The following is a 12,417-nucleotide window of genomic DNA, read 5'->3' as shown; positions in this document are numbered from 1 at the left end:
CACTCTCTAGGAGGGTAGAGGGTTTAAAACTCCCAATGCGCACCCCAGGGTGGCAGACACTACAGATACCTTGGACATAGGGGTGTGGTGCGAAATATGACAGAAAGGGCTGGCCACAGCTTTATGTTTTTTTGTATTAAATAAACCCTGGTATTTACTGTCCATCTTCATTTACAACACCTAGTGGGGCAGAGATTGTCGGGGTGAGGGGGTGCAATAGGATTGCGCTTGGGAGAGGTAATGTTGAAAAGGAATGTGCGCCTCATTTTCAACATTACCTCTCCCATTAAATCAGTTTGAGAGGTGTGGATTTAAGGCAGGTGGGGTCGGTCGGGAGAAAGGCCACATGACTGAGCGCCGTAAAGAAAGAACCAATGAAACCTTACTGTTCGGGGAGCCTTCAGATTCAGTTGTGTTCAGGGCACAGGCAGGCGGAGTCCACCGACTAACTTTAGAGACAGGGCGCAATCCCCTCTAGGAAGCCTCTGGGGGTTGCAGTTTATAATGAGACAGCTCACTGCGGATCTCGCAGTACAAGTACATTGCTTTACTTTCTCATGCCACAAGTTTGGCACGCGTGTCCTTTCCTTTAAAAGCCTTGTACCCGGGTCCCAACCCCCAGCGCTCACCGATTTTTGAAGTTCTCCCAACCAAAAGGAGGCCCGTTCCTTGCCACTGGGTTCGGGGTCGTGGTACAGCGCCTGCACGGCCTGGTAGACCAACTGCAGGTTTGGTTTGGCCTCCATGGCAGCGGTTCGGGCGTACACCGGTCAAGACGGCTCTTCACACGCGGCTCCTTCTTAGGCGCGCGCCTCCTCCCATACCCCGCTTTGCCGTCGGTTGAAGGCTCGCGCTCTTCCTATCCCCAGGCGCGAGGATCTCTCCACGACTAAAATTAGCAACCTAGGAAATGCCTTATTCTGTATCATACACAACCCACTGGCGGGGTTTCTGGGTCTCTGGCCTCTCTCTCTCTCTCCCATGCAGCAGGCACGTCACTTCCCCTCCTTGCCCTACCGACAGGAAGTACGGGTAGGAGTACGTTGAGACGCTGCTAGGAAGCCAAGTGACAGGAAGTTAAACTGGTAGCCATCTTTGAAAACCTCAATCTTTCAAATCAGATACACTTCAGCACCCGGTAAGGCAATAAATAGCTCATAGCCGTTCACTTAAGTTCACTTAAATTAAATATATCTGAAGAGAAACAGAGGTCTCATGTAAGACAAGGTGAAGAAAAAAGGTTCATGTTCATTGTTTATCACAAATATTATGCCATTAACCCTTTCGCAGAAATAGTAAAACTTCATGGGGAGAAATGCCATCTCAATTTATACAGCCCTCGAGTTAACTGGGTTACTGTAGGCAGATGACCGTTCTGCGCTATGCCTTGGAATATCGTTTGTTTAAACTATGTTTTTCTATCGATGCCCATCGATGTTTTATGGGACTACTGGAGGTTTCTTGCGCACTTTTCCAACCGGAAATAAAGTTGAATTGATTTCCTGCTTCAGAGAGGTTGGGCGGCAACTGCAGAAATGAAAGAAAGAACAGAGAACAAGTTACTAAACATCTTAAACCTATGACGTTCTAATTTAGTGCAAATCAAATAGGGCTTTTACAGTTTATTAGTCCGCTTTATTAGTTAGCTCATACAGTCCCGGACTTCTTCATTTGCATCTTGCTACTTAGTCCTACTCTTCACTCAAAACATTCATATTATCAGGGGAAGCAAACCGCTTATACTCCTATCTGATTTATTCGTTTCCTCCCTTCTCTTTTCAGATTATCTCCTTCAGCCAGATTGTTTTACCTAAGTCTATCTCTTTAGAGGATTTAAAGCCAAACATACTCAACATCAATCCATCCGCAGATCCACTGGCTCTATAAAAGAACTCAAAGCTGCCCTCATGCCCAGATATCTCTAACTCCTCTAGGGTTGCCACTTTTCCAAGAGAAAAATACCGGCCAATTGTAGTTGTTTTAAGAGTTTGCAAACGGCCGTACATGATAATAAATAGGACAAAGTCGTTTGTATTCATTTGAAACATGACTTTCCTGCCTCTGTTTATTTTATATATTAGTCCGTGATCGTTAACGCTGCTCTAGCACACGTTTAGAAGTGTTTTGTATTTATGTCTGGTCTTTCAAGTATGTAAAGATAAAGACTACAAATACCGGCTGTAGGTGGTTTGCTTATTCTTATACCAGCCAAGACATTAAAATACCGGTAGTGCTGGTAAAAACAAGAAACTAAAAGAATACGTTCAGGTGGAAATCCTAAATGTAAAGTTGTAGGTTGCTCCTCAATATAACACACAAGGGCACACTGGCACGTGGGCTGTAACTCCGTTTATTGCATACATGTATAGGGAGCGCCGGAGCGGAGCACCGTACTGGATTGAATTCGGCGCGCTAATGCCGATACCAAGAACATGGCCGCTACGGGATGTCCGCTGACGTCACACGCAGTGTGCGTCGCAGACTAGACCGCTACACCACATCTCACCCTTCATAAACACTAAAGCTACTGCAACCCTCTAAACAACAACAACAAAACAACCCCAGCTGGAACAGTCTTACTTGTTGTCCATACTGAACTCCTCGAACCTCCTGGGCAACATTACTCTTCTCCCACATCGTGTCCTCGCACTGCGCCCACCTGGGGTCGGGGTGGTCTCGACCCCATCCAGGCAGGATGTTTCACCATCTCCTCTTAGTCCTGCACCACCCCCTTCAGTCACTTCCTGCTCTTCCTGGGTGTCTGTTCCGGGTCCTGTGCTATCCTCTCTTCTTTGTCGCCCTGTTCCCGACCAGGGACTGCCATCTCCCTCACTGGATCTCCTCCTTGCTGCACCCGAGTCCTTCGTGGCACTTGCCGCCTCTTTGTCCCCAGACTCCTCTCCGGGTTCCTTCTCGTTGGCGCAAGGGCATCTCGCCATTCGGTCTTGGGACCATATCTTCCCGTCGCTGAGCAGGGCTGACCTGGAGTAGGGCTCTACCACTCGGAACGGGGACGTGAACTTGCTGTCTCCTTTCTTCCCTTGCGTGGGCAATTTGACTCTCACCCACTCACCCTTCTCGAGTGCGACATCCTTAGTGTTGTGCCTTTTGTCATAATATTCGGTGTACACTGCCTGCGCTCTCTCCAGGTTCCTGCGTACAACTGCTGGGGACCAATGGCTTTGTACTGTGAGCCGTTTCCACGCCACGTTGTCCTTCGTGAAGGGTTCTCTCCCTCTGAGTCCCCTCAAGGGGCTGTAACCCGTGGAGGCAGGTGTTATAGGGTAGGCCCACATCAACCGCTTTAACTCCTTCTCCCAGTTAACTCCTTGGCTGATCGCAGCCTGCACCGACCCCATTATCACTCTGTTAAATCTTTCCACCGCACCGTTTCCAGCAGGGTGATAAATCGGTGTGTGCCGGACGGCAATGCCGTTCCTGTCCATGAATGCCTCCCACTTGGCTGATGTGAATTGCGATCCGTTGTCGCTTAGTATCGCCTTGGGGATTCCTTCCCTGATGAACACATCCGTGAGGAATTCCAATATTGTTTCTGTCTCTGCATTGTCGTTCACATGGACTTCCGGCCATTTTGAGTACCGGTCAATGACCACCGTGAGGTACTTCTGACCGCCATTAGAGTCTTGTATGGGGCCCAGTACGTCAATTGAGATCTCTTCCCATGGGTTCTCGGGGCAATCAAAACTACCTAGGGGCGGACGTAATACTCTTTGGGTTTTATCCGCGTTGCTACACTGCTCACACGCCCTCACGTGTCGTTCCACCGCAATGTCTATTCCTGGCCACCAGTAGTCTTCTTTCGTTCTCCCCTTAGTCTTCACTATCCCCAAGTGGCCTTCATGTGCGATGGCAACAATGCGTGGCCTCAGCGTGTGGGGGGGGGGAACTACTTTGCTTCCTCGCAACAAGAACCAGGGTTGATCCCCTATGGACAGTTCTTCCCGGACCTCCCAATATTGCTTAAATTCTTCCTCCAGTAGCCTCTTGTCCGGCCATCCCTTGGTTACGTACGCTTTGACCGCTCTCGTTTTCTCATCCCTTCCATACTCCGTCTCCCATTCTTGGCCGCTTATGGCCCTCTCGTGATCTCCGGTGAACGCCACAGCGTATTCCTCCCATCCGCCTTCGTCCTGGGCCTCCGTAACTTCCTTGGACGCTGCTCTGCTCAGAAAGTCGGCCACCTTGTTCTTGTGCCCTTGCAGGTACTCCACATCGTATACATAGTCGAGGAGACTCAGCGTCATCTTGGCGATTCTAGGAGTGGCATGTTCATGCCCGCTGGAAATGAGGACCTTCACCAGCGGTTTGTGGTCCGTGCGCAGTAAGAACCTTCCACCCCACAGGAACTGCCGGAACCTCTCCATCGCCCACACCACTGCGAGCATTTCCTTCTCAATGACGCTGAACTTACTCTCATTGGGAGCCAATGTGCGGGATGCAAAACTGATCGTGTTGGTTGCTCCCTCGGTGGTTCTTTGTGTGAGTACCGCTCCCAGGCCCCGGTCGCTGGCATCCGTAGTCAGCACTGTGAGCGCCGTTGGGTCAAAACCTTGAATGGGCACCGCCTCGCTGATGTGTCTCTTCATCTCCTCGAACTCCTGCTGTTGTTCCTCAGCCCATCGGAACGTGATTTTGTCCTTGAGCAGTGATCTCATGTGGTGGGTCTTGGAGGCAAAGTGCGGTACAAACTTGCTGTAAAATTCCGCCATGCCCAAGAACGTTCGGATGTCTTCTTTGTTCGAGGGCATGGGTGCGTCCTTGATGGCTGCTACGTTGGATGCTTTGGGTTTGATACCTTCTTGGCTGATCTCGTGCCCTAAGTACGTAACCTTGTTCATGCCAAACTTGCACTTATCCCATTGGGCCGTGAGTCCGTTCTGCTTTAACACCGTGCGCACTTCTTCTAGCTTTTTGTTGTGATCCGCTAGGGACGTTCCCATGACCAAGATGTCGTCTTGGAAATATTGGATGCCTGCTTTCTTATGGAACAGTCTGTACATGAGCTTTTGGAAAACGGCTGCCGCTGAAGCGAGTCCGAATGGCATCCGTACAAACTTGTAGCATCCGAAGGGTGTGATGAAGGACGTCAAGTGGTTACATGACGGGTGCAGGGCAATCTGGTGGTAGGCAGACGTCAAGTCTACAGTGGAGAACCATTTTGCTCCTTGGGTCTTGGCCAACATCTCGTTGATCCTAGGGAGCGGGAATTTGTCCACCACTATGTTTTTATTAAGCTCCCTTAGATCCACACACAGCCTCACCTTCCCGTTGGGCTTCTGCGCCACCACCAGTTGTCAATCGCCTCTATCACTCCATTGTCCTCCAGTCTCTGCAGTTCTTCCTGTACAGCTGCCCTGGTCCGGAATGGGATGTTGCGTGCTTTGTGGGACACTGGACGGGCCCCCTCCTTTAGGTGTATCTTGTGTGTGAACTTCGCTAGGCGACCGATGAAGTCCTTGAAGACTTCTGGGAATTCTTCCTTCCACCGCTGTGCCTCCTGGTCTGGGCTGTTGTCGGTCATGAGCACTTGCGTGCGTCCACCTAGGTTCAGTTTTATTCCTAACTCCCCCTGGTCCTTCCAGCCCAGTACTGACGGTCCTTTCTCCACCACGTATAGTTTTCCCTCGCATGTTCTGCCCTTGAATTCAAAGGTGAGAGGGCAATACCCTACCATGGGTATGGGCTCCCTGGTGAATGTTACCGGATGAATGTCCGTTGGTTTCAGGCGACACTTTGTTCGCGTGGCGAAGTCTTCTTCCCATACCTTCCTCCTTATGATCGTGTAGGGCGATCCCGAATCCGCCACCATCGTGACTCGTACTCCTCCTATGCACATGTCGCACTTCGGTTTCTTCTCCACCGAGCTCTCTATGCCCAGTATTTGCTCTTCTACTATTAAGATCTCGTCGTCTTCCTCAGGGTTCTCGTCTTCTTCCCCTCTGCCTGCTTCTTGTGCCACATACTTCACTTGTTGCCGCGGGGATTTCCTCCGGCATACCTTTTCGTAGTGACCTAGCAACCCACAGTATGCGCACTTCGCTCCGAACGCCGGACAGCCCTTGCCGTTGGCGGCGTGAGTGCCGCTCCCGCACCTGTAGCACACGTTCGTGCTCCACTGTCGCTGTCCTTGGGGTCTCGCGGTACTGGCATTGAACCGTCTGTAGTTCCGCGTGCCTTGTTGTCCCGTCGCCGCCTTGCTGTCCGTGACCTTCCGATCCTCTACTTTGCACACCGCCAGCTCAGGCTGGCGTTCCCGTTTGGCCGCTTCCGCACATCTCCTGGTCAACTCATCTTTCTTCACCAAGGATACGACCGTCTTCAATGGTGCGTTGCCGTTGGCCCACAGTTTCTCTTGGATGGAGGTGTTTACCGTGTGCATGATGATCTGGTCTCTGATCAGTTCTTCTTGCAAGGTCCCGAATTTGCACGTCAAAGCCAGTTTTTGTAGGGCCGCCACATATTCATCGACCGTCTCCCCTTTGTTTTGTGCCCTGTGGTAGAAGTTGTACCGGTCAATTGCTGTGCACACTGCCGGACGGTAATGGGCATCCAGGTCTTCTATAGCGTGTTGGAACACATTGTCGTCCGCCGCCGATCTCACTTCCTTCACCAGGTCTTCATACACCCTTTGTCCCGCTGGGCCCAAATGATGGAGTAGGATCTTCTTCTTCCTCGAGCTCGTGAATGCTGTCTCGCCCTCCTCTTCTAATGCCGATAGATAGTTCAGGAAATACCTTTTCCAATCCTCCCATGGCATCTCAGGTTCTCCGACCTTAGTAAGAAAGGGCACTGGATTCGTCAGTGAAAACGTTTGCGAGCTCATCTTCCCGCCGGATCTGTGGCATCGCCGACCTGCGGCGGAATTTCCAGGCGAACTGGTGGGCGCTTCTGCTCCCCGCTGCGTCGTCCAGGCCGGACTCTCCACTGTCCGTGTGGTCAGCACTGGTGTCTGCCAGCTTGTGGAGTCTTCCCCTCCCCTACGGGGCACGATTAGCACTGTACTGTCGCACGTGGCGCGGTCTGTGGGTGCGCACCCGCTTACCAGGCTCGAATCCGGTTGCCCTCACCAGATGGCGCTTTCCCCTTAGCACCGCGCGCTCTCCGCTGCTCTGCTGCGCCCCCAATTGCGTCCTCCGAGTTGCCCAGCCTGTGCTCTGCCACCATGTGGGTTTTGTATGTGCGTGTGGCTCCTCCGTCACCACCTCGTCGCCATTGTAAAGTTGTAGGTTGCTCCTCAATATAACACACAAGGGCACACTGGCACGTGGGCTGTTACTCCGTTTATTGCATACATGTATAGGGAGCGCCGGAGCGGAGCTCCGTACTGGATTGAATTCGGCGCGCTAATGCCGATACCAAGAACATGGCCGCTACGGGATGTCCGCTGACGTCACACGCAGTGTGCGTCGCAGACTAGACCGCTACGCCACACTAAACTTCTCCCTTGCTCAAGACTTGTTTTTCCGGACACTCACAAAGTGAATCTTTCATACTAAATTGTGAGGGAAAAAAATAATGTTGACCCAAACAACCCTGACAGTTACCTACCAATCGCAGCTCTACTTGTCTTGAAACAAGTCATGGAATAAGGTGTTACCATTCAATTGGAAAACATGAGTTTCTAATAACCAGCTGCAGGGTTTTAACCATTTGACTTCATATCCAAGAAATCTGTGAAACCTCTCTGCTCAGAATTAAAGATGACTCCCTTAGAATCTTTGATGAAGGCAAACACTACAATCTGGTGCTTATTTATCTGTCTCTTTAGTTAATATCATTGACCACAGTATCGTCCTACAATCTCTGCAGAAGGAAATTGGCATTAATGGTATGGTACTGAATTTGTTGAAGTCAAACCTCTAAGTCATATATCGAAAACTATGGTTCTCCAGAACTTTATCTGATTGTGATTCATAAACACAATTATAGCTATATAGGGGATATGCCTAATTTAGGAGCATTACTTTGTTAGAATACAGGGACCCTCACCAACCAAAGCGGCATGTTTCATCATTGGTCCTCCTCCTCATTGGTTTGGGGGGTACAATATCCAACGGGCATCCTTACAGAGCTCTTTGTGAAGATCTTTTATCCTTAGTTCGATAGCTAATATGGCTCATTTAACTTCCCCTTCTGTTGTTTTTCTTTAGAACCAGAGGGTTTTATATACTGGGCCAGAATACGCTGAATTAAAATTACCTATGGAAATCCTAAGTACAGAATGGCTTTTTTATTTAAAAATGGATGCCATGGTAAGGTTAAAAACAAAAAGGGACTCCCAGAACCTAATTATTCTTTAAGCCCTACTAGTTTGACCTGTTTCTTACCCTTGGTAGCCCTGTAGCATTCCCTAATCTAAACAACAGGATTGCATTATACTGTGTAATGTCACTTCCTATAGGGATATATATCATAATGGTGCAAATTGTAGACATTGGAAAAAAACTCATATAGACTACTCGTGGGCTGTTTTTGCAGCCTAGTAAATGACAAACAAACATTGAATTACATGACCAATATAAACAGGCATCTAACATTTAATAGATGCTCATGCTAGTTTTTAGTTGAGATCATTATTTTTGCTGTTGGTAGAACAACCGCGCATCAAACGAAAAACACCATGCTTGCACTGCATGAAAAAAATGCCAGTGAAAGTGACAAAGTGTCTCAACTATCATTAAAGTTATCAGGTGATGTATGTGCGTTCTCAGGCTGCGCCGCCATGTTTTTCCATGACGCCCATTAGTGTGCGCAGTGAACTGTGGGGGTGATCTCCCTGCATAGCTGCTGGTTAGACACGGCATGCAGGAGGAATACATTCCACAGTATTGTTGTGCACCATATAATTTTTCTGGACTATATAGGTTGAATTGGTGGTGCTCTATGATTCACAGCAATGTATTATTACTATTCAATTCAGTGTTATTATTACATATACTTCCAAATCTAAGATGGCCAATCTCTTCCTGAATTTCGTCACATCCTTTTTGATGCTACAAAAAGGGAGTCCATTTTGAGTCAAGTTGCATCTCAATTGTTTCTGCTAGATTGGTCGCACACTGGACTCGATGGATTCTCCACTTTCCCTGATTTCTGGTTGTTTTGTCTCATGCTCTTCGTCTTGCTGCTTGGCCTAGACAGCTGGAAGTGTTCATGCTGGATATTATTTTCTGCAGCACTATTAAACACCCATTCACAATCTGGCACTGCCTCTGAAGATAGTCGTCCATTCCTATGAGCGAAGAAGTCTTTTTAAGCCTCGCCAAGATGACCAGCTCCTGACAGCTTCGGATGTCTATTGCTCTCAATGTCAATTGTTTCTCTGCACGCGTTGAGGAGTGGATCCATGTTATTTTTTTATTTCTATGATGTCCTTACTTAAGTCAGCTTTCAGCATGGTCAGTTTTTCCATAAACACATTTTCAAGGTCTCGCTTTAACTCCACCAGACAGGGTTTCAGATCGTCTTTAGTTAGGGCTTGAACTGGTTTGGCTGCCATTTCATTCCTGTAAACCTCACTGCATTGACATTAGAGACGTTTTCTGATTTCCTTTAGATTATTTTCTTTCTTGTAAGCATCATTTACATTTGCTTCCAGTCTGCACTATTCATAGTTGTTTCTTTTAAACTGTTACTTTTTTAGGAGTGTCTCCTTCCTACCCTGCCTTTGCCTAGCTTGATTTATCCTCCCAGGAGGTCTCCAGAAATTTTTAGGGAGTTTGCTACTATGGTTTCTGAGCTGTTCATCATGCATACCCTAAAACCTTTACACCCCATTCAGGAGAATAATCAACTGATGGACCCTCTTGGTACGTCTTTGATTTACATTGTTTCAGGGTAGTGCAACCATTATACACTTTCAAAGCAAGGAGGTGCCATGTTACTTCCCAGTTACATTTCGCCATGTGGTTCATGGAGGTTCCACTGCCCTGTACCCCACTCACAAGACGGTGATGTGCGAGTTGGCTCTCCCTAATAGTTACCATGAGACAGTGTCATTTCAAACCCTGTGCTTTGCCACCATCACGTTTATCATCTCGCAGAGGGCACTTGTGCTTTCAATCGTTGCTTGTTGATGCACTTGGGGTTCCAACTTCACTTTTGCCACCTCACTGTCCTCCTATTCACCTTAACTTGAAGACCAACAAGCGGTATTTGGATGAAGGTTTGAGCAAAGCATGCCCTAAAAGATGGCACGAAAGCCCATAGAGAAGCTTGTTGGGTTAGATCCCATGCGAGAGCTCCAAAAAAAGGAAGACAATTTAAGGAGTAGACATGGAACGGCTATGTGCTACCAGAGAGACACTTTCAGTGGCCAAATCTGTGGAATCAGGAAAATTGAAGAGAAGCAAAAAAGATCACCCCACAAGTCATCCCCACCAATCACCGTGCTCTTCAAGATAATTGAACACTCAACTCAGTAAGATTGATTAAGATTGAATAATAAATAGATAGAACATTGTACACTTAAATTATTGGGTGTGGACATTGTTTCAACATTGGAAAGTGAAAAAAGAATGTGGGCAGGAGTGACTTTGCCCATTCCTGACTACATTGTATATCAGGGTGAAGTGGTGGAACATGAGGTGCAGGAACTATGTTGGTCACCAGGCAGACTGATAGAAAGCACACCCAAAGGACAAGTACTTGGTTATCAGTCTTGACACTTTTCTGCTGCCTGCGGATGAAAAGATTTCAGGTCTCAGATTCTCTCCACGATGAAAAACTGAGAGCCTTTCGCCTGTTAAATGTACAGTCCCAACACTTCTATCAGAGTACAGAGCAAAAGGGCTCTACCCAAATAGGAATGTAGCAAGAAAGGGGCAACATAATAGATCCAATGTCACGTGAAACCAAAGTAACACTGGTAACATTTGGTTTACGTTTTTTATTGATCCACTTTTGCCACTATACTGAACTCAGGTAAAGCCCTCGCTGCATTTAAGTTTTGCATTCTCTTGGGTAGATGCAACTTGCAGTGATCTCAATTTATGTATAGTCATTATTAATTAACAGAAATATTTACCAAATGAATACATCAGTGAGTAAGGATATGTTTAATCACAAAACTTACCAATGTGATCCGGGGGGGTTTATGGGCAGGAGAACATGGCGGCCGTGAGTTAGCGGCCACTTGCTCTCGGCAACACCCGCTCCCACCTTCCGTCCTGATGTGGGTTGCTAGCGCACAACTCACCCTCCAGCTCTGCTAACACGGCCCCCGGGAGCCTTCCTGTGCCTTTTCTTTCTCCTCACCCCCTCGGCGGCCACAGTCGCGGCTCGTGGGATCGCGGGACGCAGTGTTTTCTCCGGTGGAGGAGCTGCCGGATCAGACGCAGATTTCACGGCCGGGGATGTGTAGTGGAGAGGCGGGGCAGCTCTCCCTCCTCCCTCATTGGTCCCTGGCCGCCCTGGTGCTCCGCAAAGGACGCAGAGTGGCTGCTCGGAGTCAACTATGGGGGAGTAGCTGTAGAGACAGCGGCGGTAGTTCTCCACAGGTTTGTGTTGCGGGGGACCAACAGCAGGAGCAGGAGAATTGCGGCGAGACATCGGAGCCCTTGGTATCATCAGGTACAGGGGCTGCTGGTGCTGCAGGAGGGGGGGTGGCAGCCCGGAATCAAGACACGTTGGCGCTGTTTCTGTTGGTGGTGTCCCGCAGCCCACCCTTATGATTAAGAAGGGTTTTAAGAGGAACAGGAGGGTTGTTAAGGGCATTGAGGGGACTTTAAGTGTTGCTAAAGTTTCTCAAACTCAATTGAAAAGTGACTCTAAAATAGGCACTAGGAACAATCAAAACCTCCCTGAGTCTTGTCAAGACCCTGTTTTGAATGTAATAGCGCCAAATCTACAAGTAAGTTATTAGGTTTTACATCCGGCGCTTCTATATTAGTGCAGGCTTCAACTAGCACCTCTGCTTTTCAGACCCACCAAGTTAAGGCCAGATCTGTTAAACCTAGGAGGTCTAAGCATACCCCTATTTGCACCATTGGCAAGATTACTCCTTCATTGCGCTCGTATTTTAGAGTGCTACCTGAGGTATTGCATATTACCACACAGGGGGGAATGCCATTGAGAGAGTTCCGATGTATCAAGTGTTAAATCAATTTTAGAGAGAGACATGGAGTCTGAACAAGAGTAAGTGGCAGTTGTGAGCTCGCAGGTGAACCCCAGCATGGTCTCTGACCCTCTGGCAACCATGATAAATCCTTCTAGCCCTCCTTCTAGTCCTCTTACTCCAGCTATCCCGACTGGTAGCTCTTCATCACAGTCCCAGTCGACGCTGTCGGCTAGTCCCGTTTGTGGGTCTGGAGATGTCTCTTCTCGTTCACCCTTGGAGACCCTCTTTGTCACTTTATCGGAGGATATAAAGAAGGGCTTCGCTGTCTCTGCGGCCAA

At 48.5% G+C, this 12,417-nt stretch overlaps 1 protein-coding gene and 1 long non-coding RNA gene across 4 annotated transcripts in view; both read right to left on the bottom strand.

Annotated features, from left to right (window-relative positions):
* Nucleotides 1-1,030, bottom strand: part of TNPO3 (transportin 3) — a 1,119,313-nt gene extending 1,118,283 nt beyond the window's left edge. For 2 of the 3 annotated variants that reach the window (XM_085653695.1, XM_085653696.1), the window contains exon 1: nt 630-1,024. In XM_085653695.1, coding sequence (XP_085509821.1) covers nt 630-746 — 117 coding nt within the window. In that variant the 5' untranslated portion in view covers nt 747-1,024. Of the gene's footprint in view, nt 1-629 lie in introns of all 3 variants that reach the window. The other variant, XM_085653697.1, reaches the window with a different exon arrangement.
* A 371-nt stretch (nt 1,031-1,401) lies between these two features.
* LOC146855787 (uncharacterized) overlaps nt 1,402-12,417 on the bottom strand; it is a 136,859-nt gene continuing 125,843 nt past the window's right edge. The window contains exon 4 of the long non-coding RNA XR_014981389.1: nt 1,402-1,527. This is a non-coding gene — a long non-coding RNA (uncharacterized LOC146855787). The remainder of the gene's footprint in view (nt 1,528-12,417) is intronic.

This window comes from Triturus cristatus, chromosome 4_1, assembly GCF_964204655.1.
Source record: "Triturus cristatus chromosome 4_1, aTriCri1.1, whole genome shotgun sequence".
NCBI classification, from domain to species: Eukaryota; Metazoa; Chordata; class Amphibia; order Caudata; family Salamandridae; genus Triturus; species Triturus cristatus.
The sequence above is the reverse complement of the archived record's forward strand: the minus strand, read 5'-3'. Positions and strand labels throughout refer to the sequence as shown.